The sequence below is a fragment of the Agelaius tricolor genome, unplaced genomic scaffold, assembly GCF_023055355.1.
Source record: "Agelaius tricolor isolate 1412-34295 unplaced genomic scaffold, bAgeTri1.0.p SCAF_2, whole genome shotgun sequence".
Lineage (NCBI taxonomy): Eukaryota > Metazoa > Chordata > Aves > Passeriformes > Icteridae > Agelaius > Agelaius tricolor.
Genome location: NW_027269262.1, coordinates 10,909,798 through 10,932,322, shown reverse-complemented (window position 1 = coordinate 10,932,322; position 22,525 = coordinate 10,909,798). Strand labels below are relative to the sequence as shown.

Here is a 22,525-nt window from a genome sequence, read left to right as displayed (position 1 = left end):
AGGCAACTATAAATAATGCTTATGTTGCAATGTGAAGATAATGCCCTCTAAATTCTCGGATTCTCTTTGTGGTATTACTTTGGATATCAGGGTTTTTTGGATGGAGAAAGAGCAATATGGCTAGGGTCTTATATATAAAAGACAGCTCTTAAGTAAAAAAGTGTTCCCAATTACAGTGTGTATTTAAACTGACTTCAGTATGAAAAGACACAGAGGAGGGGAAGATAGATGCCAGTGTATTACATGCCTAAGTCTTGATTCTCCATGCACACCTCAAGTTAGTGAAATTGTCTGTTTCCTAAAGAAGGAGGTGAGGCAGTTGTTTATTCTCTACACTATAGAAATAATTTTAGATTTATCATTGAAATAACTAAGGCAAAAAGAAAATTTTGGGTCTAAATTGAAATACCTTCTATATAATAAAACCTGATTTTTGTGAACAGTTGTTGTACTACGAAGAACTGCTTAGATTGAAGTGAACATGATGATTTTAAATTTTTTTAAAATAAGTGTTATTTTGCAGAGAACTGAGTAAGGGTTTCATACACCATTACCTTATAAAATTATGAGGAAAGTAATCCTCAAGGCATATCTTGGAGAGCAAACTGTGATGTGGGATTAGGAAAAGCACTGCAAATAGCAATATCATATGCACACAGGGACAGAGGGAAAAGAATGTAAAGCAACCAAAACTGAAGGAGACAGCATGAGAGATGATTTTATTGTTTTCCAAAGAACAAAAGAAGCCCAGCAGGTGGGTAAGGATACACCAGAAGCCAATATAGTATCCATAGCTGGAGGAAAATACAGAACAATATGTTCTTCCTCTGCAAAAAGCAGGGGATAGTTTGTTTACCATATTTTTGTAGTTACATTAGAAAGTTGGCAGATTATCTTATATATATGACATCTGTGCAGAGGGAAAGACTGGAATGCAGACAGAGAATGACATTTGTGCTTGTAGAAGGTAACTCTTGGTTCCTTTGCTCTTGAGGAGTGAACTTTAGCAAGTTTCAGTGCTGTATCATTTCTGCCTAAGTGGAGACTTCAATTGTGGTCCTTTTATGGGTAGAAGCTCTGCCTATTCACAGACTTTAAAGAGCAGTGGCAAAATCTGCAGTACAAATAGTTCAGGTTGCTTTAGTATCTATGTTGTGACCTTAAAGGGCACAATCTTTAAGTGTTTTATCAAGAGTTCAGTGGCTACTTCATGCTACAGCCACTGTTTCTGCAGAAAAATAATGTTCAAGAAGTGGTTTGAGTAAAAAATAACCTTTTAAAATATTTTATTACCCAGTTCTAGGAAACTACATGTGTTTTTCCTTATCCTGCTTCATTCCAGGTTGCGGAAATAGAAGATGCTTATGGAGAAGGTTTTTATATGTATGTTGCTTCAGAAATTCATGTTAACCATGTAACAGAGAAGTTGCTGCTACCCAGCTTTTCTAAAAAAAATCTGAATTATTGAAAGATGACTTTAATTACCTCAACAAAAGCTGCTGTTGATGAAGCTGACATTTTCCAAGCCTAAAACACTTTGCTTCTTCTGTTTTGTTCTTCTTTCCAAAGCATGAGGGAGGATCAGTAAGTAACAGAGCTTAAGACAGTGCATATTTTCAAAAGACAACAGAAACCAATCTTAATCATCAATCCCTTTGATTCAGGAGTTTTAATATCAGTATAATGTGTTAGGTTGAGTAATTAGTGATTTGATGTTAAAATGTATGTAAGCATTAGATGCATTTCAGGAAAATGGTGATTATTGGGAATGTGTCTTCATGCAAATTACACTAGCAGGAGGTATATGTGTGTTAAAACCAGTGATGCAGTGTAGGGTAGTTTATTTCTGATTGGCATGTTTGAAGAATAAAGCTTAGGAAGTTACAAATACTGGTGAAATGAGAAAGTAATTTGAATACATACCTTACTGCTTGTAGTAGAACTTGTACTACTCATGTGCAATGTGCAGGCCTGGTAAAAAGCTAATTATGTGTGAAGATTATGAATGCATTTGTCTGTACTCTGAGTCTTTGTTGTTGTTGTTGTTGTTGATAGGAAGGTACACCATGGATGAACACTATAGAACTTGTTTTATGAATAAACTTTAAAACATTGAAATTTGGAAGAATCTTTGCCAAGCACAGTTACCAGCAATCCCACAGCTTTATTTGTACCCCACAGCCTGGTTACAAAAGTGAATGGGAGAGTATAGTCATGGAAGCTGCAGTGATATTAAATAAGAAATGAGTTTAGGTTCAGACTAAAGATGGAGATACTTGAGACCCAAACAGAGAAATGCCTTTTTCCATCTGGAAAAAATAGTTCATCTGCTAATAAATCTCTTAACGAAATAGAATGTCACAACTAAGAGGCAGCTGTGCAAGCACTGAGGTTGATTAGTTAGGGGAAAGTTCTGTATCACCAGCTTTTCTAGATCAAGTATTGAGAGAAGTCCTATTGCAAGTAGAGTGACCAGGGACACACATTCCTCTAAGACATGTTGGCATTGAGGTAAGAAATACAGAAGGAGCCAGCAAATAATGTTGTTCTTAACTGTAATTTAGAATTTTTTAGCATCTTTGTATTTGAAAACAAAAATTCAGTCATGGTCTTGTGTCTAGGAGCTTTATTTCTTATGGAAATAAGCTTTTGATGCAAGAGGGAGAGGAGCCAGGTAGGAGGCCCTAAGTGTGTATTGTGCCTTCTTGGATGAAGTGATTCCAAAGAAAGCTCTTGCTACTATATTTAGAACTAACATCTCCAGACCTCTAAGAGGAGAAAGGGAAAAGAGACTGCTACTGAATAAGCTTCTAAGAGCTGAGGTCTGCGTCCCTTCTTACTGAGGTGTAGTCAGCTTCACAGTAGCAGACTTGTCACTGGTGCTTCTAGGCAGTAGGCTGCTGAAAAGCCTTGCTTGGTGTTGGTAGATGAAACTGTTGTAGAATTAAATGAAATTTGATAAATTGACTACAGTGTACCAAGTTCTCTCTTCATCTGTCCTATGATTTTCTTTTTTTGCTCCTCTTTCTTACAATTCCCATTTCTGAAGTTTGCTTAGCTGTGGCAAGGTGTTCTCTAACACTTGGAGTACAGTTTTGCTGTGACCTGCTCTCTCCTTAAGACACTCTTTTTAGATAAAATATTTTGAATCTTTATCAGTCATTTGTAATCAAGCACTGTTGAAGGTCCAGTTTCTCCTGCTTTGAAAGCAAGTTGGTAGTCCTGGTGCTTAATATTGACAAAGTCTTTATTATTCTTGCTGAAGGACAAAGTGACAATATTTCTGTTGGCCTTATCCTTTAAGTAAATAGTTGTCAAGCTGTTGAAGCTGTGAGGTAGCTTTAGATTATTTCTACATTTTCACAAATTATCATACCCAAAATATGGGCATCTTTGGTTGAGAGTTTTTCATGTTGCCAGAATTGCCAATAATAAGTATGCATTTCAGTTGTCTAAATTTTTTTTGTTTAGCAAAACATTGGTAGCACCAAGTTTTGGTTCTTCACTTTTTGTACTGCAGTGGAGAGATACAAGCAAGAGAATTTGGCAAGTGCAGACAGAATATTTACTTCTGGGAAAAAAAGCATCCAGGATTTGCCTCCTAACATGTAGCTTTTACAAATGAATTGAAGATGGGAAGAATTTCATTTGGCGTTCTATATGTGGATGATGCTGAAATCTTCTAGAAATGATAAAATTTTTAGTGACTTAATAAACATAGTAATACTTATGTAATAGCTTTGACTGCCAAAAATGTGTGTCTTAAATTCAGTGCTAGTGGTTTTTAATAGTTTATTCTGATTAGGACTTTTTCCATTCAAGATGATAAACCTATTTGATGCTACTTGTTCTTATTTCTTAAGGAGGCAAACAGTGTGTGTTTGGTAAGAATCCATTGTTGCAGCTAATTGTTTATATTATGTTTGTACAGATATTACCAGCTTTGCATGGATTTTCATTCTGATTTCATTTGTGCAAAGTAGAAAATGTATGTCTGTCTTACCTTGGTGTAAATAAAAAGTGAACAGTGAACAGTGAGTTGATGAAATGAGATTAAGATTTTCTAAGCATTCTTGCAATAGCTAGGTAACTCTAATTAGGGTAAAGCAGTTGATGAATTCTGCAGTAGGCTGTAACTTGCATTGCAACTGTTGTAACTATTTCTCTGTAAATTATATCTGGAAAGATCTGTGAGGCTCACAGTTTAGCATCAATCATCACTGGTGACTTGTGAGGAAGTAAGTCTCAGGCAAACTGTTTATCCAGGGAGTTAATTCTCTAAAGCAAAGTGACTTTGTCACAGGTTCTCCCTCCACACCCGTTTCCCTGATGTCCTGTACAGAAAAGGCTTCTTACAAAGATGTGCTTTCTGATTGTGATCTGCACTTTTGAATACGTCATAAAGGAGTTGCACATACAGTGATTAGTTTGTTTAATGTAGGTACAAGTATAAAACTTCCTGAAATGCTTTTTCAGGAGGTGGCTGTGCAGCCAGGCATGGCGTGCACCATAGCTGTGATTCCCCGGAATCACTGGCATTAATGAATATGCAGTAATTAAACTGTTTTGTCTGTTGTCTTTGCTAAGACCATGAGAGGATGTAAAACCTAAGCTGATGATAAATAATGCGCTTCACTGAGACAGTTGAAATTTTATATGCAACTTGATAAGAAATTTATATAGAGGGTGAATTAAAATGTGAGTTACAACCCACAGGCCACTGTATTAATTGAATGTTACAGATAGCCTCAAAGTTAGCTCTTGCATGACTTGTGTCCAGGAATCCTAAAGAAATGGACAGCCTTTGATTGAAATAGAGCTTGGGAAAAAGAGAAATCTTAATATTTGTTTTAGTACAGCTGTTAAATTTTTGAAAGGAGGGTTGAGCTATGCAGTTCGCTTTATTGCACTGCTAGCATGAAGGACCACAAGAAGTGCATTAGTCCCTTATGGGACTCCTGCTCATAGATGTGAATATGTTCAAATCCCTCTGCGCTCACTGCTGCCTCCAAAGGAGGTTGGGAGTGGCTGTGGGTTGGGAAGTGATGATCCTGTATGAACTCATCCTGCTGGTACCGACTGTCTGAAGACAGTCGAGTTGTTGGACTCTGTATTATCAGGCCTTATTATTGGGCCAGATCAGGTATCATCCCTCATCGCAGAGCTGTCACAAAAGCAACACAAAAACTGCATCATCTGCTGAAGCTCATTTGACAGAAAGGCAGTAATCTGCCCACATCTGATCCACATTTATTTTGTACAGCTCTGGCTTCCAGAACAATATATATGTAATACAGCCTCACCATGGCCAGTGCTGTGCTGCACAGACACTCAGGTCAGTCACGCTGTAAGGATGCAGCAGCTCAGTTTACAGCAATTCATCGGCTGCTAATCCAATCAGTCTGTTCTGCTAATCAAATCAGTCAGCTCCGGAGCATGTGGCAGCGGCCTTATGTGTGCTCTCCCAGGCTCCTGTCAATGGAGCAACGTGCAGCTGCAGTGAAGGTGAACTCTTGGATTTATATGATATCCTGGTGTAATTTCTTTATGATGCTATTTGATCTTAAGACATACAATATTGGTTTTTTACATTCTTTTCTATACAATATCTATTTTTGATATTCTATGTGTATGTTAAGCTGTTTTTCAGATTTCCCTGCTGGTGCTAACTATTGCAGTGAGCAATACTCTGACTTGGTCTTAAGTCATCCTATGGGAAATTATGTATTTTCTATTAAAATGTGTAAAATAAGATTTTAGTGCTCATTTTACAGACCTTCAGGTGTGTTTTGACATCCTCACCAAATCTTTTTGAATAACTGTTTCCCCAAAACTACTTTAAGCAAAACATGGCACTTAATGGTTTTTGTGTGGTATGCTGCTATTTATTAGTTGATTTTTTAATGTAGAATGCATTTATTTTATTTACAATAAGAAGTATTTGAATACTTTTTATCATTGACTTCTGCAAGATTTTAATAAATGGAAGATACAACCACTTGTAAACATTGCTGATTGCTTATGGGGGATTAGGACCTCATTTAGGTCCCATTTGTGTATGAAATAGTGTCCAGTTCAAGAAAGGGTGACTGTTCACTTGTGGTGCATACAGATGTCATGTAAGACTAGCATTTATTCCAGCTTTCTGTCTCTGACTTGGGGAATATCTCCAGAAGTAATTTGGCTCAAGTGGAGAAAATCAGTAGAGTGAGCAGTTGGTGCTGTGGCCCCCACCTCTACATATTCTGCTGTGCAGCACTTTTATTTTGGACTAGATTTAGTGGTGCCCCTCAGGATCAAATATCCATGCCACTACATGTATTGAAACTGTTCAGAGGTGTTACTTGCTTGGATCTATGTGTGCCCCCTTAGGGGTTGAAGCGTGACAGATGCATTGGTACATTTCCATTTCCAGTTTATATTTCTCCTTAAAGAATCCACATCCTGTATACCAAAACTGGTCTGTGAATAAAACCATTCGACAGTAAGCAGGAATATTGCAGAGGAGGGAAGGATTTGCTTCCAAATTGCACTACTGCTCTGAACAAAAACAGTAATGTAAACATAGCCTTCAGCTAACAGAACAAGGCCTTCTCCTATATTTTACAGACAGCAGGTAGAGTATGAAGTCCAATAGATTATATTCTGTAAATTTTAAATTAATTTAGCCTGACACGAGTGTGAGGACAGAAAGGAACATGATGGGAATGCACAGTGGATTTATTATAAACAAGGCAATACTCATTGAATATTTACCTGCCCACATATGTTCATTTTGGTCTTTCTGTTTTTTGCCTTCTCACCCACCAACAGATGTACTTTTAGTTTAATTTCTTCAAATGTTCAAAGTATGATCTTTTATATATATATTTTTATATATATATATATACACACATGTACAGTGACTGAGAGCATGCCTTATATTGAATTTACAAATGTGCCTAAATGATAGTGCTTTAGATTGAGAATATTCTTTTGAATTTCATGCTTACTTTTAGTGACCTGAACTAAGAAGCTTTCATCAGGGTTTAAGAATGCATGCTCTTTTCCTGACAATGAGGTTACTGGACCAGTCCAGCCTATAGGTGTTTGTTGTCCTCTGTTGAAAGTTGCAGTCCTTTTAGATGTGTCAGAAAATACTGCATATGTGGCTGCTCTCCAAACCAGTTATTTCAGGATGCCTACATTAACTCAGGTATTCTTAATATCTAAACCAGGTCACTTTGGCAGAACTACATTAGGGAATAATTATAGAAGAAGTTGTGCTGGCAGATGGGGAGGAGCTGTTGTCTCTGAGCACAGGACAGGGAGGAGTTGCAGTGTTGTCATTTTCACCTGGTGCAGCTGTAGCCAGACAGCACTTCAGCCTGCAACCATGCAAACTTTTGTTTGTTTGTTCATTTGTTGGGAAGTTTTTTGAGTGTAAATTGTGTATAATTTGGTAATAAAAGCAATTAAAATCCTCAGGGAGGGAGAGCAAGCATGAACCAATTTTACCACGTTTGTGGAAGGAAGAGAAATTTACCATTTTACAGATGGAAAATCTCAGGTATAGTTGTGGTTGGTGGGATTATAATTTGGCGTTTCAGTGTTGGATTATACCTCTGAGCAGCTCATTGTTTTTCTGTCAGTTCTTCTGCTGCCCGAGTTTTTGAGTGTCATTGATCAGTACCCCCCAGGTGGGGAAAGTGATAACTTAGCATGCTAAAATAAACTGGGAGATGTTATTTTTTTTACCACCCAGGTAGTTTGCCTGATAACTTTCCCTCACACCTGTTTTATCTTTTTATGTTATTTTGTCTTCTGTTGTGATTCTTATACAACACTTGAAAACTAACCATTAATGGCAAATCCTGCAGTACAGAACCTTGTAATCTCTAAAAATAAGTACAAGGCCATGGTATGGGGCAGGGCATGGGACACTGTAAAAATGGTAGTTGTCACAAAGTACTAGTCAGCATTTCTAGTGTGATTATGGCAAAGGATGTATCTTGCTCCCAGCTCTGGGTGAGAAACACTTATGTAGCTGTTATCATCAGCAAAAGTATTGAGGCAGAATATTCCTGAGCAGCTTTTCAAGTGCTTCTAGGGGAGTCAGACTAACCAAACAGACTCAATCCAAAAAAGAAGTCCCTCACTAAAGCTCTGAATCTGCATGATAAATTGTGTATCACAGGTTAATTCTTGTAAATTTTGTGCTGTAAATAAAACATGAAAATAAAAAGATGTATTCAAGAAAAAATGAAGAGTTACAAAAAAAATCCTTTTAATCAAAAAGAGCAATGTCAAAGTAGGTTTTGTTGCAGGCTTGGACAATACAGCTAAATATAACTGTTTTCTTTATGCATTTCTGCTTGCTCCATAAATCATCAGGTTAAGAATGGATTTTTGTGTCTCGTGTTCTAGAGTTCATCTATTATCTCTGCAAGGTATCTGTTTTTTTGGATGACAGGGATGGCTTCCTACTTGAAAAGGGCATGTCCTTAATGGGTGGCCTTTCAGTACTGAAAGACAGTGGTAGGACTTTGTGCTCAATAATTGATGCTGTTCATTACAATGATTTTGTACTAGAGAATAAAAATACCTTGGTAGTAGTAGAGATATTTCTCTGAGAATCGTGCTCTTAAAGTCTATTTTAGAAGGTCAAGAGAGGCAGAGAGGATAAGCAAGACTAGCAGTAACTGCTTTTTTGACAAGATAGGAAGTTTGATTCATGATTTTGTTCTTAGTTTTTAATTTAACATTTCTGACTTAATATTTGAAGGTCTTTTTACTCAGTCTCTACTAAGAAAAAATTGAAGGCATGTTTCTCTGTCGTGACTTTCTTCAATTCTTGGAGTCGCATTTTCTTTTAAGCTGTCTTTAAATAGTTTTGTGGAAAAACAAGTTTCATTTTTCTAGCTGCATGGTTTTTTAATCCCAGTAACTACTAGAAAGTTAAATAATCATAATTAAAATAGTTTTAATGCATTTTAAGATTTTAAATAAAATTTGGACAATTTATATTTCATATCTCTCTATAGAATGCATTGAACAGATTAACAAGGCAAAAGTGGAGCTTGCTTATATTTGATTCTTATTTTTGTGTTTATTTGGTTGAGTTTTTTTAAGACCTGTGCAGACAGAGCTGAGCAACAGCCTGATGACACAGTACAACGCCTGCAGGGTATCACATGCAGTTGTAGGGTATGTCCTTATGTTGCTGCTGAGATTATAATAATAGTAATCATTTCACCTTACTGTTGAAAACCAGGGAGTACATTATGATAGCATGCCACATGTAAAATTGAGATGCACTCTTGAGAAGATCTGTTGTCAGCAGTCATGTGATTTGGTAATGAACCATATACCATTTATGTACACTGTTTATATGTGCACCATAGGTCCTTGTACTTTCCTCCCATCCTTCTAAACTGTTCTGTAGACATTCCATTTGGGTTAATGCCACTCCTGTAAATGTCACTCTTTCTTCAGAGGTTCTTCTAGGTAGGTGTGATCTCAGCTTCTATGCATGGATTTTTTCATGAAGGGCTGGGAGTTAAATTAATAAATAATGGTCCCAAACACCTGCCTTTTTTTATTACCAAAAAGAAGAGAGAGATGAGTAAGAAAGCTGTATCAGTCCCATAACTGAAATGAAGTGGGATGGAGGATTTACCAGAAGAATCAGCCTGGGTAGAAAAAATGAAATAAGAAGGGGAAACCCTAAGACTAGCTTTGCACTTATATCTTTTTCAGTAAAAGAATTCCCTTTCCACAGGATTAGCATGATTGGCATAAGTTTTAGTCTGAGGCATGAGCCTCTGTCCCTGCAGCTGCTGCTGTCTGCCCTGCCTGCTTCACCCCACTGCCTGAATTCCTCCAGCCCATGGGTTCCACATGTAGTTATAGAATGTGCATGCTTAATACTTGTGACATAAATATAATCTCTGTTTGCAGATAAGTGAGGCATGGTAATTTGTTCAAGTATGTGTATCAAAGGCTCTGACAAAAACAAATTCTGTTTTCACAAGAAGTCTCTAAAAAATATTGTCTGAATTTGCCCCAGTTCCTAAGGTGTTCCATATTGTCCCTGATAGCTAAAGGTTAGCTCATTGTAAGTGAGAGATTCTCACATATGCCTTATGCTAAGCAAGCAAATTATTCAAACAATATCAAATAGATAAGTTTGGTAAGGTAAACACCCTGTATTTATACAGCATATTTAAACATGACTTCTATATTGAGAGAGGGAAATCATGTCCACATTGAAGTTGGTGCAAGAGCTTCTCTGAGGCCAGTGCTGATTGTCAGTTTTAAACTGTCATATTCAGATTCTTGTGCATGCAAAATACTTAGTGAAGAACAATTTTGATATTCTGGAACATGTTTTTGAGATAAAAGTAATAATCTAAAGTTTAAAGCAAAGGATTTCCAGTCAGCAGTTAAGGACTGTAATACTATAGAACTATGGTACAGATTACAAAACGACAAGACTATTTTATAATCTGTCTACACTTAACAAATTATTTACATGCATGTCACTCTCTTGAGTTGTCTATCTCCCCATGCCTAATGCTTATTTTTGATTTTTAACAGGTAGAGAGAATTGTTGACAAGAGGAAAAACAAGAAAGGAAAAACAGAGTATTTGGTGCGATGGAAAGGATACGACAGCGAGGATGATACTTGGGAGCCAGAACAGCACCTTGTCAATTGTGAGGAATATATACATGAATTTAACAGACGCCACAATGAAAAGCAGAAAGAAAGCACATTAACCAGGACAAACAGGACCTCTCCAAATAATGCCAGAAAACAAATTTCTAGATCTACCAATAGTTCTTTTTCAAAGACATCTTCTAAATCTTTAGTTATGACTAAAGAACACGAGTCAAAAAATAGTCAACTTTTTTCTGCCACACAGAAGTTCCGGAAAAACAATTCACCGTCGCTTTCTGGACGTAAAAATATGGACCTTGCAAAATCAGGTATTAAAATCCTAGTGCCCAAAAGTCCAATTAAGAGCCGGACAACAGTTGATGGCTTCCAGAATGAAAGCCCAGATAAAATGGACCATATAGAGCAAGATCAAGATGACTCTGTAGCACCAGAAGTAGCAGCAGAAAAACCTGTGGGAGCTTTGTTAGGACCTGGTGCAGAGCGTGCTAGGATGGGGAGCCGACCAAGGATACATCCATTAGTGCCACAATTGCCAGTGCCAGTAACAGCCACAATTGCATCAGCATTAACAATAAATGGAAAAGGTAGGTGTACAAGTCATCATTTTGGTGGTGATTTTTCATTTGACTGGAGTTTTTTTGCAGTTGAGATGCAGACAAATTACCCACTCTGTTCCAGCCACACTAAATCAAGTCTGGAGAACTTCACTTTATTTTACGTAACTATATAACTACAAATGAATTTCGAATTTACAGCTTTTGGTTTCCTTGCAGAAGTTTATTGGTATTTGTGTTTTCAGAATCACCATCAGATACATCTGTGTTTGCCTTGACATTGTGTGGTACACGTATTTAGTGTACCATTTCCAGATATTACATCATTGCTTTAAGTTTATTTAAATAGGTCAAATTTGGTATGAATATTACAAACCTTTATTATGGGAAGAGATGAATGGTGTGAACAAGGATTCTTCATAACAGTTAATATATCTATTTTGTTATAAATATTGCCTGGAGAAAAAAACCTGTGAGAGTGAGTGATGTTGCTTAAAAAACAAAGTTAATAAGCTTTGTTTCTGTGAAAACTTGAGCCAGTTGTGGAAATACATATGCCTTCTGCCTGGATTGAAATTTGTTTTCATTATATTTTATCAATATTTTGTTGTTTATACCTCATTTGATATTGAACACTTATTTAAGAGTGATGTCTGGCTTGCTAATATCTAAGTAGGTCACAGTTAATTCAATTTGTACTGTAAAATTTGTGACACCAAAGTAACCTAAACTGCCCTTCTAGGAGCGAGCTGTCCCTCATCCAGCTGAGACCATTGTTTAAGATTTCTTGGTCCTTATTGTTGTGCCCCAAACCTTTGTTCTTCCCTGACAGACTTGGCTGTGTGGTCACAAGTGTTCTCATAGGCAGGCTTTGGAGGCTCAATTTCCAAGTCTAAATTTTCAAGTAAAGACTGCACCCTCAAATAAAATGCAGCAGGTCAAATGTGCAGGTGTGCTATTGATGACAGCTTGCTGGAAAAATTGTCTGGAATTTTTCAAGGACTGGACCTGCCAAAAAACACACTTAGAGACACTGGATAGGGAAAAAACGTGCTAGAGACTTTGGGAGAGTTTGTGTTGGGTACCCCACTGTTGCTTGCGTTGAGATTTTCCAAAAGAACAGCTGCAGCCAGAGAGGTTGAGAAGCAGTGGACAAGGGAGGAATGTGTTCCTGGAGCTGCAGTGTCAGGTCATGGACCAACCCATCTTGCTGCAGATGAACTAGGTAACCATGGCAATGCACACACAGATGCCAGGAATATCTCTTGCTTTGCATGGGCTAAAGAAGGAATGCAAATCTCAAAGGATGTAAACAAAGCTGAAGGGGAAGATGCAAGAGATGCCAGGATGAGAGTTCTCTGAGTAGGTGAGGTAGAGGAGTGTGTTTTTGCATGGGATGGTTTTATGATAGTTAATAGGTGTTTTGGAGTATGGCGGGCTTCCTAGTGACTTGATTGGTAAGTTCTGCCTTTGGCATCTCATTTTTTTGCCTCATGGCATCCAGGAAAAATATACCTGGGGCATGAAGGATCTTTTTGGGTAGATCAGATTAAATCTTTCCCACCAGCCTCTCACTTTGGTAATAGTGGTATGGCAAGGGCCCAGTGACAGGGCATCAGATGGAAGCAGAAAGGCCTGCAGGGGAAAGGGAGTGACACAGAAGGTGTTGGGTGAGATTTGTTCCTGTTTCACTGCTGTGTGAAAATTTCCTCAACTGCCACCACCTCCTTCAACTCTTCCAGGCATTAGTCTGGGCAGCTAACAAGGAAAGCTGTTGACTGGCTCTAGGGTTGATGACAATACAAGAGTTTTCTCACACTTACGTGTTCACCAGATCCTAAAGGTGTAGATCAGAAAAGGAGAGCCAAGGAGATAGTCACAATACGTGGATGATGAAACATACACAATATGTTCCACCTTCTGTCTGCTGCTGGAGGCATATCAGTGCATTAACTGAGGCTTTCCACTCCAATCCCCAAGCTGAGCTGTGCATATCTGCTGGGAAATGGATGCTAAATATCCATATTTATTGGGGTTTTATTTTGTTCACCTGCAACACTTTTGGAGGTAACCTTCCAATCATGCAGTATTTCTGGAATTATAAAACTTGGAAAAAAAGTTGTAAAAGAAAAATACTTTGCACTTCTCTGACATCAGTCTCTCTTCCTAACTTTTCCGGATTTCTTTGATGTATTTTCCTCATGGAAGCCCAGGCTCCAACTCAGCCATTATGTGTGGCCTGAGTGGATTTATTTAGGGAGAAGCAAAGAGAGACAGCCCTGTCTTCTAGGCCTTGGAGCTTCCTGAGCTGACACATTTGCTGTCTTTTCACTCCTTGAAGATGCATTCTTCTTGCTGCTTTTATTTTTAACTTCACACTGCAACTCATTAAAAGTGTAGTAAATAGGTGCTTCCCTCCCCTGCATGGAGCTGCTGCAGTTCAGGATCCTGTTTTGCTCCTTACTCAGGACATTCCTTCAGTCTTAAATGGACACCTCATCACATTTTCAGCATGACCTCAGGAATCATATATCATGAGGGGTATTCATTGCACAGAAATGCATCTTCATGTGCACCAGATCTGACATATTAATAATACAGATGATAGAGCTGGCATTTGGAGCACTCTTTCCAAACATCCCACCTCCTCCACATACACCTTCTGTTAATTTTAAGAATTCCTACTACCACTAGGAGGATGCTGTCAGGAATACAAAAGCATGTTTTGAAAAATAGCTTCTTACTTGAGCTGGTTTAGGAATTTTTTATCAAGATGTTTTTCTTGGTAAACTTAATTAGTCAAAACAGAAATCACTAGTCATAAAGCATAATTTTGAAAGATTCTAGAAAAATACAGATTGCACTTCAAAAAAAATTTAGACTACTTTTAAAATTAAAACTGAATTACATTTTTTTAAAGTAATAATGGAAAATAATCCAAAGTTTAATATGAAAACAGTGTTCCTGATTTTGAGTGTGGTGCTATGACTGTTTAGTAGTGTGACTCAGGTTGATCTTTCAGTCCTCGCTCAGGATGTGAAACTGCTCAGTGTTTAGTCTGTTGTTTGTTTTCTCCAACCTTGTTTTTACCTTTTTCTTTTTTGTTTAATTTATAAGAGAAGTGTAAACCAAAAATCCCAGAAATGTGTATGCATATGAAAATGCTATGATAGTAATTACTAGGAAATATTAGTGTTATTGTAGCACCTAATCCTGCTTTTCCTGAGACAAACTTCTGTGGTGCAGTTCATGTTCCAAAATCTTCCAGTCTCAGAAAAGGCAATCAGCAAATATCTGTTTAAATATACAGGGATTCTGGGGAATAAAATATCTGTCATGTTTACTCTGGGAGCTGGCAGTCTCAGCACACTGAAATCAAGCTGCTATCAAAAGAATAGCATTGTGTTGAATGTTCATATTTTAAAGGCTTGGCCTTGAAAACTGAGTCCATGGAGTAATATATATACAAGTCTAAGAATTAGAGTGATGTATGGAAGAAGTGAGGACAGATCACTGAATTGAACATTGCTGTGGTTCTGGTATTTTGAAATATGTGGTGATCATCAGTTGTTACTACCAGTTAATAAAAGCAATCCTGGAATGGATGAACAAAGTAGAAAGACAACAACAAAGAAATGAAATATTGTGGAGAAGGTTAGTGGCACCTACAAGTAAGGCATATTACTCAAAACTAGGCAAGACAAATGGTGGTTTTGTGTCTAACAGGTTCTGATACCTTAACAGTTTCTCAAAGTTTCCTTCATCAAAGTGGTATTAAAAAGTAGCTTTGAAATCTTGCTGCAAATGGTTTCAGCATAGTATGGTCATAATAACCAGGGAAGTTATATTTAATAGAGTGCACAAGAAGAGAAGCTGTAAAAGGAATCTGATCTGTCAGTCACACAGGGCTAGAGAGTTGTCTTGAAATTTTAGAAAGGATCATAAGTCAGGGCAATACCATTTCTTGGCAAATTCTAGTAATTTTTATTCTAGGTAACCCTATATTTGCTACAGTTTTTATTCAGCTAGTAATGTCCAATGTAATTGAGAATAAATGCCACAAGAAGGGAAATTTCAGGCAGAAAAGCATGCAAAGCTCAAAGTCTAAAATAAAGAAGAAAAGCACATCTAGCTGCATATGTTGTCAAAATTAGAATAAGGCTGGATGGTGCCAGCACCCAGGAAGAGAAGAAATACAAGAACTGCAGTAAATTTCATCACTTGTTAGTCACACAAGCACCACCAGTGTGCACAGTGGCATTAGCATCTCCCTCCTTGCACATATCAATTCAGATTAGCAACTTGCAGGAGCAGCAGGCTGACAATACAATGATGCTTGCAGTGTAGCACCCTACAAGGAACAAGGGTGTCTGCTGATTTTTTAGTTGGATAATGGTGCTGTTTTCATCTCAAAACAATGGTATTATCAGAAAATGAAAAGTGGCATCAGAAAAAAATTAGAAGAAAAGACTGAACTTAAGTTTTGTTTGTTACCTGTTCTCTGCTTTCCCCAAAGCATCTTATGGGATTAAAACCCATAGATTTGGAAAAATAAAAATCCACTCAAACACCAAAGGAAAATAGCGTCTGTTTGGTTAAGTGTCTGATAGCTTTAGTCTCAAAAGGAATCAAGCAAGCGTGGAAGGGCTTATGGAGGCCGCTGGAACTGACGAGAAACATCTGTTCTCAATGCAATACCAAGCTCAGCTGAAAGGAGTTCAGTCCCTCCCTGTTCATTAGGGTGAAGGAAGCTCACACACTTCCCTCCCAAATTCTCCCAGTTACTTTTTCACCTCTGCCTATGTGTGCCTGAGTGTTGAACTCTTCATGAGGAATGGTCTGCTGTCACCAGCATAACTGGCCAAGCTCGAGAGTCCCATGGGAAGAGCACAGCAGCTGACAGAGCTGTGAACCACAGAGTTGTCAAGATGGACCACGAGCCATGCATATAAACCCTCTGAGAAAGCAGAATTAAGAGAAAAGTTGAAGAAGTTAATTGCTCTGAATTTAGAGTACAACAAAAGGGAATGTGGGAATGATGTGTTACAGGTTTTTTTTTTAATTTCCTTTTAGCATCCTGAAAGGACAGAAACAGATTTGAGCACTCCTTTTCTTAGTTGGGAGATTTTGTTGGTTAAGTAGTAAATGGTGATTAAAAAAAAAGCCCTAAGAGAAGAACTTCCTTTTTCAGTGTGTTTTGTACGTTGCACTTGGATAGGGGCTTGATCTCTGCTGAGTGATCTGGAAAGCAACCAAATATCTTATTAGTGCAAACAAAAGCCTATTAAATGGGTTAAAGTCCTTTGCAAAGCTCTCTTAACTTCTAAAATTACTGGTTAAACTTCTTTTTCAACTGCACAAGTGTGTAATTTTTTATCTTTGGTTGTCTATCTTTTTAGCAAATCACTAAAAGAGTAAAGCAGTTTTCATTTAATCAACTTTAAAGACACCTTTGGGTTTGGTTTTTTTCTCCAGAAGTTGACTTTTGATTGTATTTCTTAAGAATTCACATTATTATGTCTCTTAAGCACTGAATTGCAACATTTTAACCTAACATCAATTTTTCCTTCTGTCTTACAAAGTCATGTTCTTCAGCTGTTTTACTCTTAAGTAAAATTAATCTGACTTGTTACCAGTTTCTTGTTTATCTATATTTTCTGGCTTAGTATAAATGCAAAAGTTTTAAGCAATATTGTAGAGTGCATGGTCTGTGCCATGTGGAAAATTGATCTGTTACTGTTCTGGTTTTTTGTCTTCCCTCTGCCCTATTGCTTCTGCAGTTTATAGTACACATTATTGTTACTTTACATGGAGCTCCAGGGCTGAGAACTTGCTGTGAAAATATCTTATCTTTAGAACCGTATTGGTTTATGTCAACAGATTATCATAATAATAGTAATCAGGATCTAAGTGCACAGTTTGCTTTCATTTTTGAGAAACGTAAGGCATAAGTGACTTGTTTCTTTCCTTTTCTGCATTCTGCTATTCTTCAGTTCCCAAAATGGAGATGTCTTAGTTGGCTGTTACATTGGTGTAGACTTAATGCAGCTGAGCTAGTGTAAAATGTAGTTACTTTGAAAAGAGTGATCCCTTTCCTTTCCCCAATCCCAGGTATGGGAGATGTATTTATATATATGATTAATCATATGTATATGGCCAAACCAATTGCTCCTTTAAGGGTAGGCTTATTTTTATCAGCCTTCTGGAAGTGACAATGAGGTAGAGGATGTGTCCTGCAGGAGGGAGATGGACACATAATTTTTTCTTTTCTTAATTCCATTTCTGAAAAACACTTAAGGAAACTCTGAATTGAACGGTTTTGGTTGTTTTTTTGTTTGGTTTTTGTTGTTGTTGTTGTGTTGGGGTTTTTTGGGGGGTTTTTCTTGTTTGGTTGGTTGGTTGATTGGTTTGTTGTTGTTGTTGTTTGTTTGGGTTTTTTAAGAAAAAGGTAAGAAATTTCCCAATAAATTCTCAATTTGGACATAAGAACCTCAGCCTAAGTTGCTAGAAACACTCCTGTGTTGTTCTCACTGGAATTTGTATTACAGCTGTAACCCCTGGTAAACATAAACTCATAGGTGTGCAGTTCCTCTGATGTTACACCAGTTTACATGAGCTGAGGATCTGGAGTCTGCATCTCTCTTGACTGACAGATCGGGGGGGTCAGTAATGATCTGCCATTGCATTCTCCTACAGCACATGTGCTAACATGAGACAAAAGTAAATTCTGAGGACAGGTTTGTCACACCTGCTGTGCCAAAACTTAGGAAAGATGAAGCAGAGCCTCTGTTTACAAGACACCCTTTCAACCTACTTTGCATACATTAGCACAGAGAAAGTGTGTTGAAGATCAGACTGAATGATAGAACAAAAATGTTGAGCTAGATACTTTTTTTTTTTATCCAACATTGTCAAAATCGTAGAATTTCAGAGCAGCTTTAGAAATGTGAAGTGCAATCCGAAACACTCATGTGGTGCCTTTTGCAGTTGTGCCTGGTAAACTAACCAGCCACTTTTTTTGTGTCTTGCTGTTTCAATTTTTGAAAAAGTTTCATCTCCCATCTCTGTTAAAGCTGTGAAGTGGATGGAACGCATGTTTGCCTAGGCAACTGTCATTATAAATCTGTGTTCTCTTGAAAAGATTAATCTTAATAGTTTAATGCAAAAATCCATTAAAAAACTCAACTAAAACAACTGTAATTTGATTTGTGGAAGATTTGCCTAGATCACATTGTCTACGTAAAATAAAGTCAACAAAACATTCTCACAGGGAGGCTGTTACAGGTAGGATAAAATATCATGCAATTGTGACAAAATTCTGAAATACTGTGTTTACACCAATGCTTGTGAAAGAGACAATATACTTAGATTTAGGAAGATGCAAAACTAAGATTCAAAACCAAGGTTTTTTAGGGCTAGCTGTTGGGATAACAGCTGGATACAGTCTTGAATGTTATAGGTGTTCATAAAAATACCTTTTATTTTTATGTATACATGCATATATTATGTTGCCCTGGAATAACTCTACTTTCTACTCAGCCAGAGAAATTTCAGTACTCAAGGTGGCATAACCATAATGTGGAGCTGCTGCTGTGAGTCACTGGTAATAATACGATGAACTACTGTTATTTAAAAGAAAATAAATACAGAAGCTGTATGTTTGTAACACTGTATGCATTTTTTTTCCAAACAAAAATATCTACATTACCTGCTCTACATACCACTTATATTGTAAACTTATTTAAGAACACACACTGAAATGCATTTAGGCCACAAATTATCAAACAGGTAATTCTTCTTTAGTAACTGTTTTCTTCTTTAGTAACAGTTGTCTTAATTTTGCAATCTTAGAACACATAAAAAAGCTTTTGTCTTTAGTTAGTGTAATTTAAAATGCTTTAAAATTTATTATGTTTTAGACACCTTTAAGAAACAAAGGCAAGTCATAAACATTGGCACTTTGAGCTATAATATTGAAAATTTAAATGCATCTGAAAACTGGGAAGTCTTAAAATTTAATGTGGAAGAAGTGGAGGAAAGCTTTGTACTATTGTATTAAGAGTTCTTTAAACATCTTATTGAAGTGTGGATAAAGAAATACAGACTGTCATCTATTTTCTTTGAAAATATTCCTTGAAAGAGGCAATGAAAGATAGTAAGAAGTTGTGCTTCAAAAGACTGCTCTGAAACTGACTGGAAGGAAGGAAAACAGGGTAGGCTTAGTCGTTCATTGTGTCGCAAGGTTGGCAGTGGAATCTGTGCTTATTTATATTTAGTGATCTCTTTTTAAAGAAAGTGTTGCAGTGAGCAGCAAAGGTACAAAACTTGCAAAGAAACACTTTATTACTTAAGGTACAAGAGAACAGAAATTTCAGAGGGACATACCTGAAGCAGGAGCTAAGTGAAGTGATGGACTTCAGAAAGATAATTTGAGCTGATCATCTAAAGAGAATTTAGCTCCTAACAGAATTTTTAGTTTGGGATGCAGATAGGAATGCCTGACTGCTGCGAAGGGCAACTCCAAGAAGACTTGGCCTAGTATTGGACTAAAGAATCTGTCAAGGTTTCTCTGTTTGTCTCACACATTTGTTGTTACTATTCAGTCACATCTGGTACGTAATGAATGTGCAGATAACACATTGGCTGGCACAATGTCTTCCATGTCTTAGCACTGCTGTCCTTTGGATTTCATCTTGAATTCCTTTGTTGTTTGAAAGATGGGCTGGAATGAGAGGGAACAGAATGAGTGGCTGGCAAGGTCCCTATGAGAGGTGTCCCAAAGTACTTCCAGTGCATACACAGCTGGGGAATCTAGGCCAAGCCATTGATAAAAGCTGATACAACTGGAACAAAGAGGATATTAAATAATTTGTTTAAAAATCCCATATCTAAAGGGAATACAGTAAATATTTTGGAGAAGAAACAAATTATGGACATGATGAAATAATGATTAATGTAGTTGGAAATTTCTATTCTGGAATTGACTGAATAAGACAAGCGGACATCTAGAAAAATCAAAGGGTGTCAAATTCAAAAGAGAAAGATTAGTTATAGCTTTAGTTGATGCTTCCATTTAGTCCTGAGAACTCTTTGCTAAAACTTATTTGAGTCCAAGAGAGGGAGGTAATGGCCATTTTAAAAGAATAGGCATTTATGGGGATAATGGGAATATACCATATTTATAGGCCTGATATCATTTTACAAACAATGTAAGTTCTCTTTCCTCAGAAGTAAGGAAGTGTTTTGTGACATATCTGAAAACTTAAATTTGGTTGTTTTTATATGTTTTTCTACATTGTTAACCAGTTTTATTTATGGAATTATTCTCTTAACTATTATTCATAGAATTAGCTTTTTACTATGCAGATGTTCAGAGATTCTAGTCATTGCCCTGTCAGGGTATCAGGATAGGCATTGGAATAGCAGTGAGAAGGTAGAGCTCTGGTCTGGTTCCTGCTGAGGTTCTTATGTGAAGCACTCCTACTTTACAAAACTCGCTTATAGAAATGTATAAAACAATCATATTAGGGGGAAAAATGCTTCAAAGTTCAGATGCTTTAGGTAAAGAACACTGATTGTCATCCATCCTCCTTTGATTTGGAATAGTCAGCTCAAAAATCCATCCAGTGTAAACAGAATTATTGTGCTGTATTCTCCCCTCACCCTTTGGTTTTCTGGATGGATTTCAAATTCAGAGGGCACTTTTGAGAAATACAGGAATAAGTTGAAAGCAACAGTAAATGCAAAGCTTATTTTACCAGACATAACAGTTTATTGACAGAGCTAATTTAAAAACAAATTTTCAGCAAACAGAAAGAATATCCTGCCAGGGCTTCTCTCAAACTTGATAAGTGTGTGAAAGTGTATTTGTGGCAGTGCATCCTTTCACCAAAGAATTAAAAGATAGTGGATTTTTTCTTACATTAGTACAAGCAGGCAAACTCAATATGGTAATAATGGGTATTTCAAACAACTTACTATGTGGTTTGTGATTTTCTGTTTCAGTTTCTGAGTAGAAAGGATGACAGATTATTCTGCGTTCTTTAGAGAATCATCTATTTTTACCTTCTGTGCATGGGTAGGCAATTAGCTTGAAAACCTATTTTAAATATTTAAAAGTTTATACAAAAACACAAGTTACATCTTTGCTGTTATTGAAAGCTAGTGGGCCATTTTGTTTTCTTGTTTCTTTTCACATTGATAGTGCTTTTTGTTCCATTAGCTTTATTGGGTCCTATATAGTCAGTCAGGTTTGGGAGGGGTTTTTACAAATGATCTTTCTGTGTGCAGTCAGTGAAGCAGTGGAAAAAACCTTTCTAAATAGGTTGGAGGGAGAGGGAGAAAAACCCAAAATTAAAACATTTCTTTGCTTTGAATGTTTTGCATTCAGACTTCTTTTTGCATTTCCAAATACAGATGTAACTAGCTAACATTAAAGCACTGAGTAGCATTAAGCACTAAGCACTAAAGAGCACTGAGTCTTCTGAAAAAGTAATACAAGCCAACACAATTAGTATTGCCCACTGATCCTTATTTTTCAGCATCCCGTGAAGCTTTGAGGAAGAAAATGGACTTGTTATAATATGTTAAGATATTTTGCTCTGAAGTCCTTTCTTCTTTCTAGTGTTAAGTTTTAGTCTGACTTAGTGGTCATCTTCAAGGAATTGTTGTTCTTCTCTTATATCTTGTAATAGTTGAGGGTTCCCTGCTACAATTTTGTTGGCATAGTCCAGTTTGAAATGTCATTTTGTAGTTAAAGTATATTAGTAGAGTACAGATTGGTTCCTAACGTGTTAAGGAGTAGTCCATTCTCTATTAAATGTTTTAGGCATGTCAGTAATACACAATTTTAAAAAACAGTAATAAACTCTAGAGTCTTTTCATTTAAAGTGTGATATGAAGACATTTTCAGCACACTATTGTGTATCATAAATTAAAAACTTATAGACTAGTGTACTACTGATAGGACAAATACATATGTTCAGGTTAAAAAGGATGGGAATAATAATAAATAACATTTATTCAGGATAAACCTGTGTAAAAGTCCGTGGGTCTATAGTTGGCCTGGTATTAACATACTTTTCCTTTTGTAATTTTGTCTAATGTTTTAGTACTTAGCCAGTGTCAGCATTAGCGATACCATGATCTTCTAACAACTCAGTCAGATCCAGTGATCACATTTTCAAACATTTCAATCTTTTATGTGTTAGAGGTTGTTAAATGTACTTAAATATTATCTTTCTCCTGTAACTACTACATACACTCTTTGGACAGGCCTCATACTCTTTGAAGACTAAAAAGAAAAATTCA

The 22,525-nt window shown here is 36.9% G+C and overlaps 1 protein-coding gene across 3 annotated transcripts in view; it reads left to right on the top strand.

Moving 5' to 3' along the window:
* CDYL (chromodomain Y like) overlaps positions 1-22,525 on the top strand; it is a 105,631-nt gene that overhangs the window by 36,285 nt on the left and 46,821 nt on the right. For 2 of the 3 annotated variants that reach the window (XR_011683345.1, XM_071452694.1), the window contains exon 2: positions 10,579-11,245. The exons of the other annotated variant lie outside the window; for it this stretch is intronic. Coding sequence is in view for 1 of the 2 variants with exons in the window: in XM_071452694.1 (XP_071308795.1) it covers positions 10,579-11,245 (667 nt within the window). In the remaining variant the exon portion in view is untranslated. The remainder of the gene's footprint in view (positions 1-10,578; positions 11,246-22,525) is intronic. 3 annotated transcript variants of the gene reach the window in all.